This window comes from Heptranchias perlo, unplaced genomic scaffold (assembly GCF_035084215.1).
Source record: "Heptranchias perlo isolate sHepPer1 unplaced genomic scaffold, sHepPer1.hap1 HAP1_SCAFFOLD_688, whole genome shotgun sequence".
NCBI classification, from domain to species: Eukaryota; Metazoa; Chordata; class Chondrichthyes; order Hexanchiformes; family Hexanchidae; genus Heptranchias; species Heptranchias perlo.
In genome coordinates this window covers 40,389-67,103 of record NW_027139717.1, presented here as the reverse complement: position 1 = coordinate 67,103, position 26,715 = coordinate 40,389, and the positions used below count along the sequence as shown (strand labels likewise).

General features: G+C 49.0%; 2 protein-coding genes and 2 non-coding genes across 6 annotated transcripts; 1 reads left to right on the top strand and 3 right to left on the bottom strand.

Moving 5' to 3' along the window:
• Positions 1–1,718: 1,718 nt before the first annotated feature.
• On the bottom strand, positions 1,719–1,803 carry trnak-uuu (transfer RNA lysine (anticodon UUU)). The gene is given in 2 exon segments: positions 1,719–1,754; positions 1,767–1,803. It is a non-coding gene; the product is annotated as a tRNA-Lys (tRNA).
• A 2,593-nt stretch (positions 1,804–4,396) lies between these two features.
• LOC137318257 (zinc finger protein ZFP2-like) lies at positions 4,397–20,069 on the bottom strand. 3 transcript variants are annotated; one of them, XM_067981186.1, is made up of 4 exons: positions 19,896–20,069; positions 17,347–17,503; positions 12,854–13,006; positions 4,397–10,425 (listed from the first exon to the last, which is right to left on the bottom strand). In XM_067981186.1, exon 4 carries the CDS (start codon positions 9,870–9,872, stop codon positions 8,754–8,756), a length of 1,119 nt encoding a protein of 372 aa, XP_067837287.1. In that variant the 5' UTR covers positions 9,873–10,425; positions 12,854–13,006; positions 17,347–17,503; positions 19,896–20,069; the 3' UTR covers positions 4,397–8,753. The 3 variants fall into 3 exon arrangements, with proteins under 3 accessions (XP_067837287.1, XP_067837288.1, XP_067837289.1); XM_067981187.1 differs by lacking the exon at positions 19,896–20,069 and adding an exon at positions 18,317–18,547; XM_067981188.1 differs by lacking the exon at positions 19,896–20,069 and adding an exon at positions 18,339–18,547.
• Positions 5,145–5,218, bottom strand: trnat-ugu (transfer RNA threonine (anticodon UGU)). Its single transcript has one exon. It is a non-coding gene; the product is annotated as a tRNA-Thr (tRNA).
• Positions 19,795–26,308, top strand: LOC137318258 (uncharacterized; the record flags this gene model as incomplete). Its single annotated transcript, XM_067981190.1, has 4 exons — positions 19,795–20,502; positions 21,511–21,631; positions 23,353–23,508; positions 26,060–26,308. Coding segments are annotated over 4 exons (1,107 nt in total), but the record flags the coding sequence as incomplete, so codon positions are not given.
• Positions 26,309–26,715: the final 407 nt, after the last annotated feature.

Below are 26,715 nucleotides of genomic sequence, written 5' to 3'. Positions count from 1 at the left end.
GTCATGCTACAAATGTGCAGGGTGCTGGAAATGTACAGGAACCTAAAGCAATTAAGATTAGTAAAGAAAAAGTACTGGTGGAATTAATGGGACTAAAAGCTGACAAATTCTTTGGACCTGATGGCTGACATCCTTGGGTTTAAAAAGAGGTGGCTGCAGAGAAAGTGGATGCACTGGTTTTATCTTCCAGAGTTCCCATGATACTAGAAAGATCCCCATGGATTGGAAGGTACCAAATGTAACCCCGTTATTCAAGAAAGAGGGAGAGAGAAAACAGGGAACTACAGAACCTTTAGCCTGACAATAGTAGTAGGGAAATTGCGAGAATCTATTACTAGGGACGTGGTAACAGGGCACTTAGAAAATCATAATATGATTAGGCACATGCAACACGGTTTTATGAAAGGGAAATCGTGTTTGACAAATCTATTAGAGGTTTTGAGGGTTTAGATAGCAGGGTAGATAAGGGAGAACCAGTGCATGTCGTACATTTGGATTTTCAAAAGGCATTCGATAAGGTGCCACACAAAAGTTTGTTGAACAAGATTAGGGCTCATGGGATTGTGGGTAATATATTAACATGGATTGGGGATTGGTTGACGGACAGAAAACAGAAAGTCGGAATAAACAGGTCATTTTGGGGTTGGCAGGTTGTAACTAGTGGGGTGCCGTGAAGATCAGTGCTTGGGTCTCAGATATTTACAATCTATATCAATGACTTAGATGAGGAACCGAGTGTAATGTATCCAAGTTTGCTGACGATACAAAACGAGGTGGGAAAGTAAGCTGTGAGGAGGACACAAAGAGGATGAAAAGTGATACAGACAGGTTAAGTGAGTGGGCTAGAAGTTGGCAAATGAAGTATAAAGTGGGGAAATGTGAGGTTATTAACTTTGGTCGGAAGAATAGAAAAGCAGAATATCTTTTAAAAGGTGAGAGAGTATGAAATGTTGGTGTTCAGAGGGATTTGTGTGTCCTTGTACACGGATCACAGAAAGTTAACATGCAGATGCAGCAAGCAATTAGGAAAGCAAATGGTATGTTGGCCTTTATTGCGAGGTGGTTGGAGAACAAGGATAAGGAAGTCTTGCTGTAATTATATAGGGCTTTGGTGAGACCACATCTGGAGTACTGTGTACAGTTTTGATCTCCTTACCTGCGGAACGATACACTTGCCTTAGAGTGGGTGCAACAAAGGTTCACGAGATTGATTCCTGGGATAAGAGGGTTGTCCTGTGAGGAGAGATTGAGCAGAATGGGCCTATATTCTCTGGAGTTTACAATAATGAGGTGTTCTCATTGAAACATGTAAAATTGTTAGAGGGCCTGGCAGGGTAGATGCTGGGATGCTGTTTCCCCTGGCTGGAGAGTCCAGAACTAATGGTTATAATCTCAAGATAAGGGGCTGGCCATTTGGTACAGAGATGAGGAATAATTTCTTCACTGAGAGGGTTGTGAACCATTGGAATTCTCCACCCCAGAGGGCTGTGGATGCTGAGCCATTGAATAGATTCAAAACTGAGGGAGATCGAATTTTGGACACAAAGGAACTCAAGGGATATGGGGATAGGTCGGGAAAGTGGAGTTGAGGCCGAAGATCAGCGATGACGCTGTCAAATGGCGGAGCAGGCTTGAGGGACTGAATGGCCAACTCTTGCTCCTTTCGCTGATGTTGGTCCACTGGAAAAGCAGAACTTGCCAGCTGTTTTAAAACTTTTAGCCTGAACAGGGACTTGAACCCTGGACCCTCAGATCACTACCTGTTTTAAAAGTCTGATGCTCTACCGACTGAGCTATCTAGGCTCGCTGTTGGATTGGTTTCCATCATACAGATTCATGGTGGGACTCTGAATTATCCCTGTCGATGGAGAAGAAGGGGAGAATTCCTGTTTACAATTTTCAGCAACGTGTTGAGGAGAATCCTTGTTTCTGTTGAACATGATGTAAGAAACATGGACAGCGAACTTGTGATTTTACAATTCTTCTTGTTTGTACAAAATGTCTTGTCATTCGTTAGCAGCAATTAAAAAATACACTTTACCCAATGGCTCAAAAGCTGAACTTGTTCCACACGGAAGCTAGGAAAGGCCTCTCGACATTTCAGCCGATCAACAATTGAAAGCTGAATAATTTCACCCGTTACACCGTGACACCAGGCAGCAGATTTGCCTCCCGAATTTTCCCAACATGACACTTCAAACCGATGAATACCTGCTTCACGGAAAGAAGAATTGTGTTTTTGGTTCTTTAGATTTAAAGATGTCGTGCCGGCGGCTTTACCATTTCAGCTCTCGCCAATCGCCCCCTCTCCCTCCTATAAACAAATAAACTCTCACCTGCTATTGCAAGACGGGAGGTCAGAGGAGCCTCAGTGCCCACATGGGGACATGAAGAAGTCGATGTGTTATGGAACCGGTTGTACCTTGAACTCCGGTCAAAATGTTTAGAAGGTTCAACTACTTTAGATGGCGCTGAAACTCACAACCCCAGCATTTCTCGAGTGTATAATTATTGTAGAAATAACGCGCGCTGACCGATTGCTCCACTGGAGCCGCGCACGGTCTGTGTCCCCAGTGCTCCCATCAAACAGCTTCATCCTCGGTCTCTCAATTATCACTTCCTGATCTTTCCCACACAGAAGCCTCCAAACAAGAGGCGATTCGTTAAACATCAGCAGATCTTTAAAAGCCGTGAAATCTTAAACAATGCCCCTGAAGACAATAACATTTCATTATATTATTATTGACTAAAGGCCAATTTTTTCACGGTACTTTAAGGAGGATTTGGGCAAAGTGGGAGCTGAAATTATGAAACTCTCTCTGGGCTGTCGTTGATTGGAGAGATGGGCGTTATTTCATTTGAAAACCGAGGTTCGGAACTTCCTGATGATGAAGTGTGAGAGAAGATTGTGGTTAGTGGCAGTTGCCGGGGAGATCGAGAGGAGAGGGAGAAAAGTCAAAGTCACAGCTGTGACAGCTCAAGTGCTCTGCTTATCTGTAATATTTAGACAGTAATGTACAGTACAGGGCAAACCAGTTTAGAATGTGACCGTGACACGTAAATGTGACGACACGTTCTTGTTTCTGGGCTCATTGAGGTTGGGGTATAATTCTCGATGCGAGGTTCATATCCCGGCGAATCCCTCATTTAGCCCGGGACTTTTGATCTTGAGCTGCGGTTCAAACTTTTGCAAAGAGGGAAAGGAAGTCCCCAAATCACTCCACCTGAATCTGAAGCGCTTTCGGAAGAAATTCAGTTCAAACAATCAGGACTTTAAAGGCACCTCAATGACCTGCACTTTCATTGATCGAGCTTTCTTTGCAATTGCATTCGACCTTGAAACCGCTCTGGGTTTTCATCTCACTGAAGCAGAGTGAGGCCGCTCTGTATCTGTGAGCATGTTGGTGACGAGTTTCGCTCTGATATTGGTCGCTTTCAATTTTGAAAAGTTCACCAAGCTCAGGGAAAAGAAACCGAGAATCAAATTGTCCCTGTAAGTGATGAATTGAAGGTATTGGTGCTCCAAGCAGATCTGGAAAATTCAAAGTGCGGTCGCTCAGGAATTCCAAATCCACCCTCTCGCCACTCGGCGATCATATTAACTGAGCTTTACTCTGGCCCAGTGACACCGCGCTGAAATCGAGTATTTCTCCGGCACGTTTCTCTTAACTTCACAGTTGCTGGTTTAAGAGTGAAGACCAGCTCGTTGGATTTTCACTCCTGCAAGTTTCAACCATTCATTTTGGAAAAGTAAACTGACAGTAGACAGCTGTTCTATTGGTCACTGCAATCAAAAAGTTCAGCTCAGTGACTTCTTCACCTGTCTCGGTGGTGCTATCGGTTGGCGCAAAAGTTTGATGTTTCGAGCCCTAATTTTATTTTCCCTCAGGATTCATCACCTCAAAGTTCCAGGGTTTCAATGTGTGTTTTGTCTGCAAGAAAATGTACCGTGATCATTGCCGGCTGAGCAGGGCTGATATTCCACCATTTACCCTGTTGTCGGAGAGCAGGCACATGAATCATATAAAGGAATGGAACATTGGCTTCACGGAAATCACAATTCATAACCCATTTATTTTAAGCGGGTTTATTTTAAATGAGTTAACGCCTGCCTTAAATGGTAGACTCAGGACAGTCACACAAACAGGTTAAATCTTCATAGAATAATTACGACGGTCATTTTTAGACTGGACGCCGCACGGTGACTTTGCTATCAGTGAAGAGAGACGAGAAAGACCAAAGTGCCGTTTGCCCCTCTCAGTGTGGCCCTGAAGGACTGTGTCCAGGCTGAAGTTCTGTTCCCACCGGACGATCCTCCCCCCAGATTGTCCTTTCTGAGCTCCAGTCAGGTGATGCTAAACACTCAGGTGGGAAAGACCAAAATCTACAACAAGGGTTTAAAACAAAGCTGATTTATTTAACATATCCAGAATATTAAACTCCAGCCCAGTTATAGGGCTTATTAACATCAGGAGAAACAAACCCCAACTGTCAGAATGAACATGGTTCAGTCCTGGATGGGATTAACAGCAGAATCCAACCCCTGTAGTCACTTTTGAACTCCCTGGTGTCTCAGTACGTGTGATGACTGAGTGAATCCCTTCCCACACACGGAATCATAGAATCAGAGAAAGCTACAGCACAAGAGGAAGCCATTCGGCCCATCGTGTCTGTGAGGGCCGAAAAAGAGCTATCCAGCTTAATCCCACTTTCCAGGGCTTGGTCCGTAGCCCTGTAGGTTACGGCACTTCAAATGCACATCCATGCACTTTTGAAATGAGTTGAGGTTTTCTGCCTCGACCACCCTTTCAGACAGTGAGTTCCAGACCCCGACCACCCTGTCCGCTTCTGTGTGTCCTCGAACTTTATCACTGCTATCCGGAGGTCGAGGAGACAACCATTCGCTCCTCAATGACATAAATCGTGAATTATACCCTGACCCCGACAAGCCCAGAAACAAGAATGTGTCCTTAAATTAAAGTGTTACAGACACATTCTATGAGAGGTCTGTCTGTGCGATGAAATGGTGTTTTTGAACAGTCATTCTGATATCGGTTTCCTCCTCAAACCTCAACAAATACCAATTCCAAAGTGTGACTTTGTCGCTGAATTCCACAAATTAGGTAAAAATAATAAGTTACATAAAACACTGCTGGGAGTTGAACCCAGGATCGCCTGTTTACAAGACAGATGCTTTAACCAACTAAACCACAGCACCAATTCACAGCACCTGTTCCCCACCTCGTCTCACTAATATCGATCAGTGACACGTTACTGTCTGTTCGAGGCACAGACCGTTTTATCTTTGTCTGTTTCCCTTGTCCGTTTACCTGTGCATCCTGATACTGCCTGCATTTCTCGCTGTGTTTATCTTTGTGTATCCATCAGTGCGTTGATACACCGATGATTAAGTGTGCTTGTGTTTGTTACATTAAATAAATTCGGGGTTCAGACAATTCGGGGTTCAGACAATTCTCGCTCTGACATTGGAGAACTATTGAGTCATAGAGTTACACAGCACGGATAGAGGCCCTTCGGCCCATCATTGAGCCGAACTTTACAGCAAAGTGTTGTTTATTGTGGTGCTGAAACGAAAAAACCGAAGAGGTCCAAAAAGGGAAAAGGAGCAAAAACTTGTGAGGGAAAATAACGACAACAATTAAGGTATTTACAGGTATATTGAGAGAAAGAAGGGTGACTAAGAGTAATGTGGGACCCTTAAAGACAGATGGAGGTGATATTGTAATTGAAAATCAGGAAATGGCAGAGTTGCTAAATATTTACTTTGCATCGGTCTTCATAGAAAAGGATGAGGCGAACATAGCAGAGACACGAGGAAAACTGTAAATAAATCAAGGGGATTCAGTGTAAATAAAATAATGGCAATGGAGAAAATAATGAGATTGAAGATTGTCAAATCTCCAGGACCTGATGTTTACCATCCCAGGGGAATAAGAGGAATAGGTAAGGAACTTCTACATGCTCACTCATGATCGATCAAAACTCTCTTGATTCAGGAATTGTTGCTTTAATTGAAACATTGTCAATGTCACTCCATTATTTCGGATGGGTCGGAGAGATAAAGTTGGAAATTCTAGGCCTATCAGTCTGACGCCTGTTGTGGGGAAGTTACCAGTATCCGTTATTGGGGAAAGAATGACTGAGCACTTGGATAAATATGGAGTAATCAGAGAGAGCCAGCATGGATTTGTAAAGGGGAAGTCAAGTCTAACAAAGCTCGTTGAACTTTTTGAAGATGTAACTAACGTGCTCGATAATGGAGTGTCTCTGGGTGTTAGATGGACATTGACTTCCAAAGGCATCCAATAAGGGACCACATAAGAGACTGTCAACAAAAATGAGAGTGCGTGGAATTTAAGGCAACCTATTGAAATGGGTCGGGAGTTGGTTAGAAGGTGGGAGGCAGAGGCCCGGGATAATAAGGGATGTACTCAAATTGGCCGGATGTGATGAAAGCATCAGCTTTTTCCGATACGTATAAATGAGGGAGATGAAGGAATAGAGAGCCGAACACTCACGTTTGTCGCTGACATCGAGTTAGGAGGCGCAGTGAGTAGTGTAGATGGGAGCATAAAGTTACAAAGGGAAATTGAGAGATTCAGTGAGTTGGTAAAACTGTGTCAGATGGAGCTTACATAGAATTACATCGAATGTACATCACAGAAACAGGCAATTCGGCCCAACTAGACTATACCGGTGTTTATGCTGCAGACGAGCCTCCTCCAACCCCTCTTCATCTAACCCTATGAGCAAACTCTAATATTCCCTTCTCCTCTATGTGCTTATCCAGCTTCCCCGTAAATGCATCCATTCTATTCGCCTGAACTACTCCTTGTGGTGGTGAGTTGAACATTCTAACGACTCTCTGGGGAAGTCTGTTTCTCTTGAATGCCAGATTGGATACATTAGTGACTGGATTATATTCATGGCCCCAATGTTTTGGAGTCCCCACTCCCACAAGTACGAACACCTTGTCGATGCCTAACCTATAAAGCCCTCACATGATCTTAAAGCCCGATATCAGGTCACCCTCAGCCTCCTCTTTTCTATACAGAAGAGCCCCAGCCTGTTCAAACTTTCAATATGGGGAAGTATAAGGTCATCTACTTTGGACGGAAGCAATATAGATCAGAGTATTTTCTGAATGGTGAGAAGCTCAGAACTATGGAGGAGCAGAGAGATTTAGGGATCGAAGTACAGAAATCACTAAAAGCCAGTGGACTGCTGAAAAAATAATTTGAAAGTCTAATGTGATGTTGGCCTTTATCTCAAGGGAGCTGGAATTCAAAGACGTGAAAATATGTTCCAGATAGAAAGCTCTGGTGAGACCCCATTTAAAGTATTGCATTCAGTTCTGGGCACACCCCTCAGGAAAGACATATTGGCCGTGGAGGGGATGCAGCGCAGTTTCACCAGAATGATACCGGGGCTAAAATGGTTAAATTATGAGGGCAAGTTGCGTGGACAAGGTTTGTATTTCCTCGTGTATAGAGGATTAAGTGGTGATGTAATTCAGGTGTTGAAGGTGATTCAATGATCCAATGGTGGGTGTGTGAGTTGGTGCTGAATCGGTCCCCTTCAGTGAAGAGAGGGTCAGCGGGCGCCTGACAGACACGGCTCGGAACGGGACTCGCTTCTCTCCGGCGGCAGCGGCTGGTTTCGAGAGATCTCTCTGTCTGCTGCTGTTACTCCGCCTCCCGCACTCTGGGAGAACCGTGGAGGTCGGTCCTCATTTTTCTCTTATGGATCCGGCTCCATCCGTTTACTGTTGACGGGAGTGCGTCTGATACCAAGTCAGTCAGAAGCGGGTGCAAATCACAACATAGGCACAGGCCCAAGGACTGGGGACTGGTTTGATATTGGGTCCTTTTTAAGGGATAGGTTGGAGAATGTACAATAATAGTGATCAGAATTAACTTTGAAACAATGAATTTTTTTTCAGTTATTTCCCATTTCCACCCTCACCAGTTTTATACAGTAACAGGTAACAATGTTTGAGGGATGTGATGTCCAGTGTTGGTGGAATCAGTGTAATTTAACTTGATACATTGAAGAATCTCTTGTCTATCCCAGGCTCTTACCTTAGGTTTCGACCCTCACCTAGTTTAAAATTGGTCACTCACTGATATAAATAAACCAGTAACAATCCCGAAACCTCAGCGGGGATATTTGTTCCGATACTTAATGACGGTCCCAATTTCCACTGAAATTCTCGATCAGCAAATCCCAGAGGCTGTTTCGGGTTTGACAAACTGTGAAACAGATTGTTTTAAAAGCCGGAAAGAGGGAAAAACTGGTGGTTGATATGAAGTGTTATACATTATCTCTTTCTGTTTCAGATTTACAATTTCTCTTTGTGTGTTACTGACAGGAGAGGCTATAACGGAGCCCAGTGACTGGGTAACAAGCTGCACTGAGTCATTGGCCTGTGTTACAGACCGGCTCGTTGGACCTGCTCATTTCGTGAACTCGCTGGTGTCTCAGCACGTGTGATGACTGAGTGAATCCCTTCCCACACACGGAGCAGGTGAACAGTCTCTCAACCAATGGGCATGCGTTGATGTGTCAGCAGTTCATTTCTGCTTTCAAAGCTCGTCTCACAGTCACTGCATTAAAAGGTGACTCAACAGTGTGAACAAGTTAATGTTTCAGAAGGTGGGATGATCGAGTGAATCTCTTCCCACACACGGAGCAGGTGAAAAGTCTCTCCCCAGTGTGAGTGCGTCGATGTCTCAGCAGTTCGTTTCTGATTTTAAATCTCTTCCCACAGTCAGAACATTTAAAGGTCTCTCAGTGTGAACTCGCTGGTGTTTCAGCAGGGAGGATGACCAAGCGAATCCCTTCCCACACACTGAGCAGGTGAACGGCCTCTCCCCAGTGTGAGTGCGTTGGTGTGTCAGCAGATTAAATTTGCTTTTGTACCTCTTCTCACAGTCAGAACATTTAAAAGGTCTCTCATCGGAGTGAACTCGCTGGTGTCTCAGCAGGTGGGATGACCGAGTGAATCTCTTCCCACACACGGAGCAGGAGAACGGTCTCTCCCCAGTGTGAACTCGCTGGTGTTTCAGCAGGGTGGATGACCCAGTGAATCCCTTCCCAAACACAGAGCAGGAGAACGGCCTCTCCCCAGTGTGAGTGCGTTGGTGTGTCAGCAGATTAAATTTGCTTTTAAACCTCTTCTCACAGTCAGAACATTTAAAAGGTCTCTCATCGGAGTGAACTTGCTGGTGTCTCAGCAGGGTGGATGACCGAGGGAATCTCTTCTTACACACGGAGCAGGAGAACGGTCTCTCCCCAGTGTGGGTGCATTGGTGTGTCAGAAGATTACATTTGCTTTTAAACCTCTTCTCACAGTCAGAACATTTAAAAGGTCTCTCATCAGAGTGAACTCGCTGGTGTGTCAGCAGGTTGGATGACCGAGTGAATCTCTTCCCACACACGGAGCAGCTGAACGGGCTCTCCCCAGTGTGAACTCGCTGGTGTGTCAGGAGGTGGGATGACTGAGTGAATCCCTTCCCACACACGGAGCAGGTGAACGGGCTCTCCGCAGTGTGAACTCGCTGGTGTGTCAGCAGGGTGGATGACTGAGTGAATCCTTTCCCACACACAGAGCAGGTGAACGGCCTCTCCCCAGTGTGGGTACATTGGTGTGTCAGCAGATTCCTTTTGCATTTAAACCTTTTCTCACAGTCAGAACATTTAAAAGGTCTCTCCCCAGTGTGAACTCGCTGGTGTGTCTGGAGGCTGGATGACTGAGTGAATCCCTTCCCACACACGGAGCAGGTGAACGGCCTCTCCCCAGTGTGAGTGCGTTGGTGTATCAGCAGATTAATTTTGCTTTTAAACCTCATCTCACAGTCAGAACATTTAAAAGGTCTCTCATCAGAGTGAACTCGCTGGTGTGTCAGGAGGTGGGATGACCGAATGAATCCCTTCCCACACACGGAGCAGGTGAACGGCCTCTCCCCAGTGTGACTGCGTCGATGAGTTTCCAGCTCTGAAGGGTAATTGAATCCCTTCCCACAGTCCCCACATTTCCACGGTTTCTCCGTGGTCCGGGTGTCCTTGTGTGTCTCCAGGTTGGACGATCAGTTGAAGCCTCGTCCACACAGAGAACACGTGCACGGTTTCTCCCCGCTGTGAACGGTGCGATGTTTTTTCAGGCTGTGAAACTGGTTAAAGCTCTTTCCACAGTCAGTGCACTGGAACACTCTCACTCGGGTGTGTGTGTCTCGGTGCTTTTCAACTCACACTGATGTTTGAAATCTTCTCCCACAGATAGAACAGACAAATGTTTCTCCTTCCACATTCAAAGGTCGATGATATTCAGGTCCTGATGAATCGAGTGACTCTGTCAGATCTTGACGTGATCTTTGATTTGAGTTTCCCTCTGCAAATCCTCCCCTGTAAAAGGAGTTTATAAAAGTTATCACTGTAATTACAGGATAGAAATTCAGATCAGATAACTCTCCTTTCTCTGGAACATTATTTCCTCTCTCATTCCTCAAAGCTGTAAATCCCCGTCCCACACACTCTCCCTCCTCCCTGTGCTGAAATCCAAACCCATCGCATCATCTTTCAGTGGCCCGAAACCATGAGTGAAAGGGTGAGAGAGTGAGTGAGTGTGAGAGAGTGAGTGTGAGAGAGTGAGTGTGAGAGAGTGAGTGTGGATTGGAATCAAAAATTGGCAGGCAGAAGAGTAATTGAACAGTGGGAGGCCTTCAAGGAGGAGTTGGTTTGGGTACAGAGTGGACAGATTCCCACGAGGAGGAAAGGAACAGCATCCAAAGCTCGAGCTCCCTGGATGAGTGAAGATATAGAGATCCCCATTTCTCCTTCATTTACAGACGCTCCTCGACCGAACACCATTTCTGCTTTATTTGCAGACACTCCCTGACCGATCATAATTTCACCTTCATTTACAGACGCTCCCTGACCGATCACCATTTCTCCTTCATTTACAGACGCTCCCTGACCGATCACCATTTCTCCTTCATTTACAGACGCTCCCTGACCGATCACCATTTCTCCTTCATTTCCAGACGCTCCCTGACCGATCACCATTTCTCCTTCATTTACAGACGCTCCCTGACCGATCCCCATTTCCCCTTCATTTCCCGGCGGGTAGTGAGGGGGGGATAATGTTCACTGTTTTATATTCGGGTCTGGGGCCGCACTCGGGGTTTGTAAAGCCTGAGCCTGGGCCTGAGCCCGGACCCGGGCCCCGGGGTTTATTGAGCCTCTTGCTCCGATCCTCTGACCTGCACCGAACGCGCTCCTCCCGCAGCCTCGACTGGCCGCGCATGCTCAGGACACACTGACCGATAATGAGTGAATACTGCGCCTGCGCGCTGGGCTCCACTGATTCAGATAGGGCACAATCTGAACCGCGCTGCATGCTGGGTGATGCAGCCGCCATTGATGGTCTTAATACCAGGCCGAAAAACAAAGACATTGGAAGCAGATAATTCAAGTGTTTAATTATAATATAAATAATTCAATCGTTCAATTCATTTCATAAATAATTGAACGGATAATTTCATTAAATAATCAATTGTTTAATTTATTACATGAACAATTAGTATTTATTTATTGTATAAATAATCATAAAAATAATTCAATAGTTTAATTCATGAAATAAATATTCCTTTGTTTAATTTATTGTATAAATAATTGTATATTTAGTTGAATTATTTATATGATGAATGAAACACTTGAATTATTTACATGATAAATTAAACAATTGTTTCTTTATGTAATAAATTTCACACTTGTATTATTTATATAATGATTTGAGCTATTGAATTATTTGTATAATAAATTAAACACTTGAATTATTTCTATCATAAATTAAACAATTGAATTATTTAGATAATCAAATGATCAATTCAATTATTTATACAATAAATTAAACAAATGTTTCTTTATATACTAAATTTAACACTTGTATTATTCATGGAATGAATTAAGCTATTGAATTATTTTTACAATAAATTAAACACTTGAATTATTCACACAATAAATTAAACAATTCATTATAAATTAAACTATTGGATTATTTATAATAAATTAGACACATGAATTATTATGTAATAAATTAAGCTGTTGAATTATTTATATAATGAATTAATGTATTGAATTATTTATATGATGAATTAATGTATTGAATTATTTATATAATATAAACTATTGAATTATTTATACAATTAGTGAACTAATTATACATTAAATTAAATAATTATTGATATAATAAATTAAACAATTGGCTTCTTTATATCATAAATTAAGCAATTGATTATTTTTATATTGAATTAAACTATTGAATTATTTAGATTACATTTTAAACAATTGAATTATTTAAATAATAAATTAAACAAAATGGCGGCCGGCGAGACGCCATCTTGGACAAAATGGCAGCCAGCGCGGCCACCATTTTGGAAAAAATGGCCACCGCCGCATCATCAGATGGCGGCAAGTGGCCGGCAGAGTGCCCCCGGTGATCCCGCAGTGACCCCAGAGTGATGGCAGAGTGCAGCCCGTCAGCCCAGAGTGCAGCCGGTCAGCCCAGAGTGCAGCCAGAGCGGCGGCCTTTGTGTTTGGGCCACAACCACAACAACAACTTGTATTTATAATATATATTATCTATGTATTAATAATGTATTTATATATTTCTATGTGTTATGGCACGGGGACAGCAGGGGCCACCATCTTGGAAAAAGTATGTTTCGACCACCAGCACAACAGGTCCAACGACAACAATGTCCCAGTGACCTCCCCCCCCAGTGTCCCCAGAATATCCCAGTGATCCCAGAGTAACCCAGACATTACTCACGTGACCCCCATCGGGTCCAGGCTGCGGTGAAGGTCTCAGTCAGTCAGTCCCCAGCGGAGAGAACGATTCTTGGCCCAGGATTCCTCCTCCTCCTCCTCCTCACAAAATATCTCTTTCTGGATCATCTCCTTGCAGCATTTCTCGAAGAGATTTCTGAGGAGAGAGAGAGAGGGAATTGATTAAAATACAAAAGCAAGGGATTAAAAAGGCACAGCAAGAGCCCAGAGCTCCCTCCCTCCCTCCCACTAACTCTCTCTCTCGCTTCTCTCCCGAATCCAAGTTTGCAGGATTTTTCTCTGGTGCTTTGCCTCTGATTCCCCTGACAGGTGTCTGTCTGTCTGTTTGTGCTGCTCAGTGTTTGCTGCAGAGTTCAAACCTCCCCTGGGTTTGTTTTCTCTTCTGTCCCTGGGTCCCGGAGACACAATTTCTGGACTTTGTTGCAACTTCTGTTCTGTTTGTTGCCATGTGGGCTTTACTGTTTTCTCTTGTTTGAATTAGCAGCTCCCCCCCTCCCTGTTCAATCTCTCCCCCCCCCCTCTCCCTGTTCAATCTCTCCCCCCCTCTCCCTGTTCAATCTCTCCCCCCCTCCCTGTTCAATCTCTCTCCCCCTCTCCCTGTTCAATCTCTCCCCCCCTCTCCCTGTTCAATCTCTCCCCCCCTCTCCCTGTTCAATCTCTCCCCCCCTCTCCCTGTTCAATCTCTCCCCCCCTCTCCCTGTTCAATCTCTCCCCCCCTCTCCCTGTTCAATCTCTCCCCCCCTCTCCCTGTTCAATCTCTCCCCCCCTCCCTGTTCAATCTCTCTCCCCCTCTCCCTGTTCAATCTCTCCCCCTCTCTCCCTGTTCAATCTCTCCCCCCCTCTCCCTGTTCAATCTCTCCCCCCCTCTCCCTGTTCAATCTCTCCCCCCCTCTCCCTGTTCAATCTCTCCCCCCCTCTCCCTGTTCAATCTCTCCCCCCCTCCCTGTTCAATCTCTCCCCCCCTCTCCCTGTTCAATCTCTCCCCCCCTCTCCCTGTTCAATCTCTCCCCCCCTCTCCCTGTTCAATCTCTCCCCCCCTCTCCCTGTTCAATCTCTCCCCCCTCTCTCTGTTCAATCTCTCCCCCCCCTCTCCCTGTTCAATCTCTCCCCCCCCCCCTCTCCCGGTTCAATCTCTCCCCCCTCTCCCTGTTCAATCTCTCCCCCCCCCCCCCCTCTCCCTGTTCAATCTCTCCCCCCCCTCTCCCTGTTCAATCTCTCCCCCCCCCCCTCTCCCTGTTCAATCTCTCCCCCCTCTCTCTGTTCAATCTCTCCCCCCCCCCTCTCCCGGTTCAATCTCTCCCCCCTCTCTCTGTTCAATCTCTCCCCCCCCCCCCCTCTCTCTGTTCAATCTCTCCCCCCCCCCCTCTCCCGGTTCAATCTCTCCCCCCCCTCTCCCTGTTCAATCTCTCCCCCCCCTCTCCCTGTTCAATCTCTCCCCCCCCTCTTCCTGTTCAATCTCTCCCCCCCCCTCTCCCTGTTCAATCTCTCCCCCCTCTCCCTGTTCAATCTCTCCCCCCTCTCCCTGTTCAATCTCTCTCCCCTCTCCCTGTTCAATCTCTCCCCCCCTCTCCCTGTTCAATCTCTCTCCCCCCTCTCCCTGTTCAATCTCTCCCCCCTCTCCCTGTTCAATCTCTCCCCCCTCTCCCTGTTCAATCTCTCCCCCCCCTCTCCCTGTTCAATCTCTCCCCCCCCCTCTCCCTGTTCAATCTCTCCCCCCCTCTCCCTGTTCAATCTCTCCCCCCCTCTCCCTGTTCAATCTCTCCCCCCTCTCCCTGTTCAATCTCTCCCCCCTCTCCCTGTTCAATCTCTCCCCCCCTCTCCCTGTTCAATCTCTCCCCCCCTCTCCCTGTTCAATCTCTCCCCCGTCTCCCTGTTCAATCTCTCCCCCCTCTCCCTGTTCAATCTCTCCCCCCCCTCTCCCTGTTCAATCTCTCCCCCCTCTCCCTGTTCAATCTCTCCCCCCCCCTCTCCCTGTTCAATCTCTCCCCCCCCCTCTCCCTGTTCAATCTCTCCCCCCCCTCTCCCTGTTCAATCTCTCCCCCCCCTCTCCCTGTTCAATCTCTCCCCCGTCAGGGAGCGGGCGAGAACGGGAGAGGGCGAGAACGGGAGAGGGGTAGAGAGGCAGCGAAAGCGAGGGAGTGACAGAGAGAGAGGGGGAGAGAGGGATAGAGCGACAGCAACGGAGAGAGAGGGAGAGAGTGTGAGGGGGTCTCCTGCCAGAAAGCGGGACGTGAGTCAGTGAGGGTCCTGCAGGGTGTTTGGGTGATGTGCCTGTCATGGTTGAATAGCTGCCAGTGTGTGTGACCTGTGGGTTGTGCGTGTGCGGCTTGCAACAGTGGTAATGTGTGACGGTGAGGGGAAGCATCTGATTGAAAGAGTTTATTGCGAGGTGGGAGATGGGGGCCCCCCTTGCTGGTGAGAAGCCATTAAACAGCCCAGAGAAGCCTGGCTGCTCGCAGGAATCGGGTAAATCACCAGGCAGGACCAAGCCACTCTCTGCCTCTCCACCTCACTCTCTCTGTCTTTCACTCTCTTTGTCCCCCTCTCTCCCTCTGCCTCTCACCTCCTCTCTCTCTCTCTCCCGACCTCTCTCTCTCTCTCTCTCTGACTCTCTCCCCGCTCTTACTTTCTCTCTCTCTCTCTCTCCCCTTCCCTCTCTTTGCCACTCGCCCCCTCTCTCTCTGTGCTTTTCTCTCTCTCTGCCCCTCTCTCTCTGTTGTCTCTCTCAATTTCTCTTGTTTGGAAAGTACTCAGGTACGGTACGGCCCGTGTCTCAGTGTCAGCTCCTGCACATGTACAGTACACAGTGGGTAAAAGGGAACGATTCACTGAGAGATTGCAATGTTGAGTGTAACGGTTATTTGAGGGGTTCAGTCCCGAAACGGGCTGTGTTTTGACAGACACTTTTTCCAGTAAGGAGTTGAGTTTAGTTTAGGGAGGTGGGTACAATCCGTGTCTGGGACTCACTGGCCCTGTGAAATATTGAATTTTGCTCACAATATGGTGTGTTTGGATTAATAGGGGACAAGGTTTAACTGCACTGGGCTGGATTGTTTTTATAAATCTCTCATTGACTGGGTCTTTCAGACCAGGATGGGAGCTGCTTCTCTCTCTCTCTCTGTAAAGATGATGTGGAGATGCCGGTGATGGACTGGGGTGGACAAATGTAAGGAATCTTACAACACCAGGTTATAGTCCAACAGTTTTATTTGAAAATCACAAGCTTTCGGAGGCTTTCTCCTTTGTCAGGTGAGTGTGGAGGGGGGACTCGGTTTGGGGTGAGGGAAGAGGGGGAGACAGGCTGTGAGGGTTTCAAATCAGTAAAATAGGTCCTTGAAATGTGGCTCATTCCAACAGACAGGTCTCCTGGTCAAACCAATCCTGTTATTCGAATCCTTTGATTGCCTTGACAACCTGCAGTTGGAAAGATTATCTGTAATCACCAGGCATTGTGCTCTGACTATAAAGCGGTGCCTTTCATGGAATCCCACACTCACCTGACGAAGGAGAAAGCCTCCGAAAGCTTGTGATTTTCAAATAAAACTGTTGGACTAAAACCTGGTGTTGTAAGATTCCTCACATCTCTCTGTAAACACCCTGAGGCAGTGAAACACTCTCTGACAAACTGTTCACAGGAACCAACCCATCAGACATGGGGAATAGACAAATACCTGGGACTGGAAATGAGCCTCCCACCAACAGAGCAGAGAGAAGGAAATCATCACACCTTCAAGATCTGGATCTGTTTTGTCTTTGGAGCAGGTTCTGGTTAATTTTACTGCTTTAAAGTTATGTTATGGGACCAGTGAGACTGAGACACACACACACACACACACACACACACACAGACTGTACAGTCAGGAGACACGTGATCCTTGCACAGACATTGGGTTTGAATTGAGCTGAGCTGTGCCACAAATGAATATGGGATTAAAATCTCAAATTCCAATCAGTTTGCTCCCGAGCTTCCCCATGTGTCTGTGTGGTTCCATTACAATACAATTTCACATGGGGGCCCAAAATGGCTTCGGAATTAACACGATTTCTTTCTGAGTTGTCAGTGACCTTTTCAAAAATTAAACTTCAAACTTAAGAAAACATTTGGAGGCTGTTTTCACATTTCGGCCCTCTGCGTGCTGCAGGACGCTCCCTGAAAGAGCTTTTAATTTCAATTAAGACCCGAGATATGTCACATTGTCAGCCTCTGAATAATAGTTTGATCCACTTTGTGTTATTTCTGAAAAGTTGCACTTGCAATGAATGAAGGGAGGAATTTGGGCTCGAACAGATGGTGATATTCTGTCGGACGGTCGGTACTGAGGGAGCGCTGCACTGTCAGACGGTCAGTGTGTGTCTCAGTGTCAGCTCCTGTACAATGTCCCAGTGATCCTCCAGTGTCCCCAGAATGTCCCAGTGATCCTCCAGTGTCCCCAGAATGTCCCAGTGATCCCCCAGAGTAACCCAGACATTACTCACATGACCCCCATCGGGTCCAGGCTGCGGTGAAGGTCTCAGTCAGTCAGTCCCCAGCGGAGAGAACGATTCTTGGCCCAGGATTCCCCCTCATCCTCCTCCTTCTCACAAAATGTCTCTTTCTGGATCATCTCCTTGCAGCATTTCATCGAAAAGATTCCTGAGGGGAGAGAGGGAGAGAGAGAGAGGGGGAATTGAGTAAAATACAAAAGCAAGGGATTAAAAAGGCACAGCAAGAGCCCAGAGCTCCCTCCCTCCCAACCCCCTCCCCCTCTCTCTCCCCCCTCCCTCCCACTCCCTCTCCCAGTTACACCAACAATCCCTCAGCCCCAACACTGAGACACAAATCCCGATTACAAACCAGAGAAGCTAAAGAGAGAGAAAAGTTGGGAGAGAGACAGAGGGAGAAATACACTCAGGACAGGCTGGAGGACCCCGGCAGACTGAGAGATTGTCCCCGCCCCTGGGGAGGGTTTGGGACGAGACACACGGCCATCCCCTACCCCCGGGGAGCTCTCCACTTCAGCCTTTGAGATATTATGTAAGGAATCTTACAACACCAGGTTATAGTCCAACAGTTTTATTTGAAAATCACAAGCTCTCGGAGGCTTTCTCCTTTGTCAGGTGAGTGTGGGATTCCATAGTCAGAGCACAATGCCTGGTGATTACAGATAATCTTTCCAACTGCCCGTTGTCAAGGCAATCAAAGGATTTGAATAGTGTTCAGACAGAGAGACGTTACATACGGGACTACTGAATATACTGATCGTCCCGTATGTAGTGTCTCTCTGTCTGAACACTATTCGACTCCTTTGATTGCCTTGACAACGGGCAGTTGGAAAGATTATCTGTAATCACCAGGCATTGTGCTCTGACTATAAAGCGGTGCCTTTCATGGAATCCCACACTCACCTGACAAAGGAGAAAGCCTCCAAAAGCTTGTGATTTTCAAATAAAACTGTTGGACGATAACCTGGTGTTGTAAGATTCCTGACATTTGTCCACCCCAGTCCATCACCGGCATCTCCACATCATTTGAGATATGAGACTGAATCTCAATGTGTCTCCCTCAGGGACCTGTCCGTTCTCATGTTAATCCAGGGACAGCCCAGGGCAGGACTGGTTTGACCAGGAGACCTGTCTGTTGGAATGAGCCACATTTCAAGGACCTATTTTACTGATTTGAAACCCTCACAGCCTGTCTCCCCCTCTTCCCTCACCCCAAACCGAGTCCCCCCACCCTCAGCCTGTCTCCCCCTCTTCCCTCACCCCAAACCGAGTCCCCCCCACCCTCAGCCTGTCTCCCCCTCTTCCCTCACCCCAAACCGAGTCCCCTCCACCCTCAGCCTGTCTCCCCCTCTTCCCTCACCCCAAACCGAGTCCCCCCACCCTCAGCCTGTCTCCCCCTCTTCCCTCACCCCAAACCGAGTCCCCCCCACCCTCAGCCTGTCTCCCCCTCTTCCCTCACCCCAAACCGAGTCCCCCCCACCCTCAGCCTGTCTCCCCCTCTTCCCTCACCCCAAACCGAGTCCCCCCACCCTCAGCCTGTCTCCCCCTCTTCCCTCACCCCAAACCGAGTCCCCCCACCCTCAGCCTGTCTCCCCCTCTTCCCTCACCCCAAACCGAGTCCCCCCCACCCTCCTCTTCCCTCACCCCAAACCGAGTCCCCCCCACCCTCAGCCTGTCTCCCCCTCTTCCCTCACCCCAAACCGAGTCCCCCCACCCTCAGCCTGTCTCCCCCTCTTCCCTCACCCCAAACCGAGTCCCCCCCACCCTCAGCCTGTCTCCCCCTCTTCCCTCACCCCAAACCGAGTCCCCCCCACCCTCAGCCTGTCTCCCCCTCTTCCCTCACCCCAAACCGAGTCCCCCCCACCCTCAGCCTGTCTCCCCCTCTTCCCTCACCCCAAACCGAGTCCCCCCCACCCTCAGCCTGTCTCCCCCTCTTCCCTCACCCCAAACCGAGTTCCCCCCCCCCCAGCCTGTCTCCCCCTCTTCCCTCACCCCAAACCGAGTCCCCCCCACCCTCAGCCTGTCTCCCCCTCTTCCCTCACCCCAAACTGAGTCTCCCCCACCCTCAGCCTGTCTCCCCCTCTTCCCTCACCCCAAACCGAGTCCCCCCCACCCTCAGCCTGTCTCCCCCTCTTCCCTCACCCCAAACCGAGTCCCCCCCACCCTCAGCCTGTCTCCCCCTCTTCCCTCACCCCAAACCGAGTCCCCCCCACCCTCAGCCTGTCTCCCCCTCTTCCCTCACCCCAAACTGAGTCTCCCCCACCCTCAGCCTGTCTCCCCCTCTTCCCTCACCCCAAACCGAGTCCCCCCCACCCTCAGCCTGTCTCCCCCTCTTCCCTCACCCCAAACCGAGTCCCCCCGACCCTCAGCCTGTCTCCCCCTCTTCCCTCACCCCAAACCGAGTCCCCCCCACCCACAGCCTGTCTCCCCCCTCCCCCCGTGACCCAAACACCCCGGGGACCTCCGACACATCCCACCCTGCCCGGCGTCCACATTGAAAGAACTAAAGTTGGGGACAGGCCTCTCCCTCCATCCCATAATACCAGGCCGCCCATAGTAACGGTCGCTGGGCCTGGGCCCGGAATCCGTTGCCCCTGGAAACCGCGCAGGAACCGAGCGACCCGAGAGCGGCCTCAGGCCCGACTCCCAGTCCCCGGCCTCAGGCCCCTCCCCGACTCCCAGTCCCCGGCCTCAGGCCCCTCCCCGACTCCCAGTCCCCGGCCTCAGGCCCCTCCCCGACTCCCAGTCCCCGGCCTCAGGCCCCTCCCCGACTCCCAGACCCCGGCCTCAGGCCCCTCCCCGACTCCCAGACCCCGGCCTCAGGCCCCTCCCCGACTCCCAGTCCCCGGCCTCAGGCCCTCCCCGACTCCCAGTCCCCGGCCTCAGGCCCCTCCCCGACTCCCAGTCCCCGGCCTCAGGCCCCTCCCCGACTCCCAGTCCCCGGTCTCAGGCCCCTCCCCGACTCCCAGTCCCCGGCCTCAGGCCCCTCCCCGACTCCCAGTCCCCGGCCTCAGGCCCTCACCTCCTCCCCCCGCCCTGCTCCTGCCCCTCGCCGCCCTGAACCAGCTGCTGGCCGCCGGCGCCATCTCCTTCCAGCTGCCGTCCAACGCCAGGAAGTGTCTGCGGGAGGAGATCCACAAGGACAGGCTGGTGAGCGGAGAGTCCGAGCTGAGCGAACAGCCGGCCGCCCGCCCCCACCTCAAGGGGGGAGAGAGGGGGGGGGGGGAGAGAGGGGGGGGGGGGAGAGAGGGGGGGGGGGGGAGAGGGGGGGGGGGGGAGGGGGGGGAGAGGGGGGGGGGGGGGGGGGGGGGGGGAGAGGGGGGGGGGGGGAGAGGAGCGGAGCGGGAGCTTGTCCCCCCATTCAGTCCGACCATGTCCCCCCATTCAGTCCGACCATGTCCCCCCATTCAGTCCGACCATGTCCCCCCATTCAGTCCGACCATGTCCCCCCATTCAGTCCGACCATGTCTGATTTGTATTTCACTCCATTTCCCCCCTTGGTTCCATTCCCTTTAATCCCCTCACCCAACAAAAATCCATCAATCTCAGTTTTGAATTTTCAATTGACCCCCGGCCTCCCCCTTTTCCGGGGGAGAGAGTTCCAGATTCCCACTCCCCTTTGTGTGAAGAAATGCTTCCTGACATCACCCCTGAACGGCCGGGCTCTAAATTTTAAGATTATTCCCCCTTGTTCTGGACTCCCCCCACCAGAGGAAATAGTTTCTCTCTATCGACCCGATCAAATCCTTTAATCATCTTAAACCCCTCGATTCGATCACCCCTTAATCTTCTACACTCGAGGGAATACAAGCCTCGTCTCTGCAACCTGTCCTCGTAATTTAACCCTTTTAGCCCCGGTATCATTCTGGTGAATCTGCGCTGCACCCCCTCCGAGACCGATATATCCTTCCTGAGGGGACGGTGCCCAGAACTGGACGCAGTGTCTCCAGATGGGGTCTGACCAGAGCTCTGTCCAGCTGTAATATAACTTCCACCTCTTTGTATTCCAGCCCTCGAGATAAAGGCCAACGTTCCATTATCCTTTTTAATGATCTTTTTGTACCTTTCCACCATTGGGAGGGTGGTGTGGGGAGGGAGCTGTGGGGGACAGTTCCGGGCTGGAGCCAGGGTGTAACCTCTCTGTTTCCCCTCCCCCAGGTGACGGACTCCTCCGGCCACATCCTGTACTCTAAGGAGGAGGCGACGAAGGGCAAATTCGCCTTCACCACTGACGACTACGACATGTTCGAGATCTGCTTCGAGAGCCGCCTGCCCCCGGGTGAGTGAGTCCAAGGGGGGGGTCCTGGGGTACGGGGAGGGCTCGGGCAGAAATAATAATAAAAGGGAAAATAGCTTACTGATAAGAAAAAGGGATGAGAACAAAGTCCAGGTCACAAATAGTGTCACAGGTAATATAAATACTTCAGGTTCATCAAAAAAAAATAGAGGAAATAATAAAATAACTGATTAAAAAATAATACAGCAGTGATGAAAAACAAGTGTGATATTTTTAAGAAGTGAGAAAAACAGCATAGAACATATGAATTAAGAGCAGGAGTAGGCCATTCGGCCCCTCTGCCATTTGATAAGATCATGGCTGATCCGATTGTGACCTCAACCCTACTTTCCCATCCACCAACTATAACCTTTGACTCCCCTGTTAATCAGGAATCCATCTAACTCAGCCTTAAAAATATTCACTGACCCTGCCTCCACCGCTCTCTGGGGAAGGGAGTTCCACAGACTCACCACCCTCTGAGAGAAAAAGTTTCTCCTCATCTCCGTCTTAAATGGGAGACCATTTATTTTTAAACTGTGGTCCCCGAGTTCTAGTCTCTCCCACAAGGGGAAACATCCTCTCAGCATCTACCCCTTCTAGTCTCCTCAAGATCACCTCTCATTCTTCTAAACTCCAGCCTGTACAGGCCCAACTTGTCCAACCTTTCCTCATAAGATAACCCCCTCATCCCAGGAATCAGTCGAGGGAACCTTCTCTGAAATGCCTCCAAAGCAAGTATGTCCTTCCTTAAATAAGGAGACCAAAACTGCACACAGTATATTCTAGATATGGTCTAGTCGGTCTGTTGCCCAAATAAGAGTTCTCTCCACAAGTGCAGATAGCATAAGGAATAAAAAAAGTGAATCAGACGGTTAAAACAAGTATAAAAGGACTGTATTGGTAGGAGTGATCACCGCACAGGCCTCGTGGAGACGAAGTCCCGTCTTCGCACTGAGGACACCATCCAACGTGTTGTGTGGCACTACCACCGTGCTAAATGGGATAGATTCAGAACAGATCTCGCAGCTCAAAACTGGGCATCCATGAGGCGCTGTGGGCCATCAGCAGCAGCAGAATTGTATTCCAGCACAATCTGTAACCTCATGGCCCGACATTTTCCTCACTCCACCATTACCAACAAGTCAGGGGATCAACCCTGGTTCAAGGACGAGTGTAGAAGAGCATGCCAGAAGCAGCACCAGACGTATCTAAAAATGAGGTGCCAACCTGGTGAAGCTACAACACAGGACTACATGCATGGTAAACAGCAGAAGCAACATGCTATAGACAGAGCTAAGCGATTCCACAACCAACGGATCAGATCAAAGCTCTGCAGTCCTGCCACATCCAGTTGTGAATGGTGGTGGACAATTAAACAACTAACGGAAGGAGGAGGCTCTGTAAACATCCCCATCCTCAATGATGGCAGAGTCCAGCGTGAGTGCAAAAGACAAGGCTGAAGCGTTTGCAACCATCTTCAGCCAGAAGTGCCAAGTGGATAATCCGTCTCGGCCTCCTCCTGATATCCCCACCATCACAGAAGCCAGTCTTCAGCCAATTTGTTTCACTCCACGTGATATCAAGAAACAAGATTGGGAGTGTTAAGAACCTAGTCCCTCTCTGCATCTCCTCCCCTCGCCTCCAGTGCTTCAATATCCTTTCTGTAGTGTGGGTCTCTCAAGTCAACAATGGATTTACTACATCTTTGTCTGATCTTCCAGACCGTCTCTCTCTCTCTCTCTCTCTCCCTGCCCAGATCGCCAAGGCGGAGAAGCCACTTGAGGTGGAGCTGCGACGATTGGAGGATCTGTCAGAGTCGATCGTCAATGACTTTGCCTACATGAAGCAGCGAGAGGAAGAGATGAGGGACACCAATGGTAGGAGCACCCAGCACAGGCTTCAGTCTGCAACACCCGCCCCTTCTCCACTTACTGCTCTCGGTCTCGGGGACCCTGTCTCGTTCCTCGGTCAGCGTCACTCACCCCTCCGAGTCAGAAGTTTGTGGGTTTTAGCTCCTTCCACCTCCCGGGACATAAGCCCCTCTCCCCTTCTCTCCCCCATAGCACGAGCCTCAGCTTCATACGGTTATCCAGTCGTCCTGTGAAAGATGCAGTGGGTTCTGCTTCAGGCACTTTGTGGCAAAGCATCCCTTGCCCCAACTGCCCTCCACTCGCCCTCTGAGTAAAGAGGGGTGGTCTAGGGCTTGGGTACCAGGGGTCAGGGGTTAAAAGGACTGCAGGACTGATCCCCAGTGTCAAAGGGACTTAGTTTTTAAAAAAACGTACATTTATTTCGCCCCTTCCACGACCTCGGGACGTCCCAGAGCACTTAATAGCCAGTAATGTACTATTTTGAAGTGGAGTCACTGTTGCAATTTAGGGAACGGGCAGCCAACTTGCGCACAGCAAGATCCCACAAACAGCGTTGTGATAATGACCAGATAATCTGTGTTTTAGTGGCGTTGGTTGAGGGATAAATATTGGCCAGAACACCCAGGGGAGAATTCTGCTCTTCTCCCATTAGTGGCCGTGGGATCTTTTACGTCCACCTGAGAGGGGCAGGCAGGGACTCATTTTAACGTCTCATCGGAAATACGGCACCTCAGACAGTGCCGCACTCCCTCAGTACTGCACTGGGAGTGTCGGCCTGGATTAGGTGCTCGAGTCTCTGGAGTGGGGCTCGAACCCACGACCTTCTGACAAGGGGGCCTTGTCGAGGCAGATAAGATTCTGCATATTTTCATTCCAAGTTTGACTGCAGGATAAGGGAACGTGTGTCCAAACTGGGGCGAGTGTGGGCAGGATGGAACACCCGGAGGGGAGGCTCTCAGTCGGGTAGCGGAGGGAAAACACAGAGTCCTTTCATGGGCCGTTAGATGGGGTGCTCCATGGGCTGGAGGCCTCCACTCATCTAAACCAGGGAGTTGGAGTCAGAGGGCTGGGACCTTTCTACACCAGAGGGCAGAGTTGTGGAATAAGTTTTTGGGGAAGGACGGTATAAACGGGGTCCAGAGACAGAAGGGATCATTTGAAGCCCCTGGGATTAAAGGGACAGTGGCTGCATGGTTACAAAATTGGCTAAGGGACAGAGAGTAGTGGTGAACGGTTGTTTTTCAGACTGGAGGGAAATATACAGTGGTGTTCCCCAGGGGTCAGTATTAGGACCACTGCTCTTTTTGATATATATTAATGACTTGCACTTAGGTATTCAGGGTATTTCAAACTTTGCAGATGATACGAAACTCAGAAATGTAGTTAACAATGTGGAGGATAGCAACAGACTTCAGGAGGACACAGACTGGTGGAATGGGCAGACACATGGCAGATGAAATTTAACACAGAAGTGGGAAGTGATACATTTTGGCAGGAAGAATGAGGAGAGGCAATATAAACTAAATGGTACAATTTTAAAGGGAATGCAGGAACAGAGAGACCTGGGGAGTGCACAGACACAAATCCTTGAAGGTGACAAATTGAGAAGGCTGTTTAAAAAAAGCATACAGGATCCTGGGCTTTATTAATAGAGGCATAGAGTACGAAAGCAAGGAAGTTATACTAAACCTTTATAAAACACTGGTTAGGCCTCAGCTGGAGTATTGTGTCCAATTCTGGGCACCACACTTTAGGAAGGATGTCAAGGCCTTGGAGAGGGTGCAGAGGAGATTTACTAGAATGGTACCCGGGATGAGGGACTTAAGTGATGTCGAGAAACTGGGATTGTTCTCTTTAGAGCAGAGAAGGTTACGGGGAGATTTAATAGAGGTGTTCAAAATTATGAAGACTTTTAATAGATTAAATAAGGAGAAACTATTTCCAGTGGCAGAAGGGTCGGTAACCAGAGGACACAGATTTAAGGTAATTGGCAAAAGAACCAGATGGCGATGAGGGTTTTATTTTACGCAGCGAGTTATGACCTGGAATGCGCTGCCTGAAGCAGATTTAATAATAACTTTCAAAAGGGAATTGGATAAACACTGAAAGGAAACATTTGCAGGGCTATGGGGAAAGGGCAGGGGAGTGGGACTAATGGGACAGCTCTTTCAAAGAGCCAGCACAGGCACGATGGGCCGAGAGGCCTCCTGTGCTGTAAGATTCTAGGTGGTGGGATTGACCTGTTAGAAAGGGACAGGGTGTCAGTTGTGGACAGAGTGACGCTCCCATGAAAGGCCTGCCATGTCCCTGCTCTCACCTGAGCTGTTTAGCGAGAGTGGATCCAGGATGGGGATTCGGGGGAGGGAGTGACCCCAGGCATCGACCAAAGGGCAGACTCGGAGCAGCAGTGACCCAGGAGCAGGGAAACGGTGCTCGGGGCAGCAAGGTGAAGGGAAGAGGGAGGGCTGCCTTCAGTGAAGTGATCTTAGTGCAGATTGAATCCACTCCTCCAACCTGTTTGATGGGCCCCTCTCTCTCTCTCTCTCCCTCCGTGCAGAGTCCACCAGTGCTCGTGTCCTGTATTTCAGCATCTTCTCCATGTGCTGCCTCGTCGGCCTGGCCACCTGGCAGGTCTTCTACCTGCGACGCTTCTTCAAAGCCAAGAAGCTCATTGAGTAACGACGATGTGTGTGTGTGTGTAAAACGCTGGCCCGTGTGTCTGTCTGTGCCTGGAGAGTGTTCAGTGGGTGGGGGTAATTTTCAATAATGTCTCTTTATATTAAATGGGGTGCTTTGAATGTTTAAACTGTAGGTTGTGTTTTAATTCGTAGCATTGCAGTCAGTAATTGGCCCCCGGTCGGTGTTTCAGACCAGTCTGAGGGAGTCCTGGAAACAATCAGTATCCTCAGACATGCCCTGGATCAGGAGGTGGGACCAATAGTGTTCGCTGCCCTGAGCTTTCGATGATTGATTGATTGTTTTCGGAAGGTACTGGGATTAATTCCACCCGGCCCCGTTGCTCCCCAGGAGAGAGAGAGAGAGACAAACGTCCGAACTTCTTTGGGAAAAATCTAACGTTTGTAGAAGTTCCTCTCCAACTCATTTGCCGGTGTGATGCTGCACAGTGTCGAGTGGATTCCTGGAGGAATGCTGCAGGGAGGGAGAGTGCACTGGGGGCTGCATTTCCTTCACTGTGTTGGACTTCACCTGATG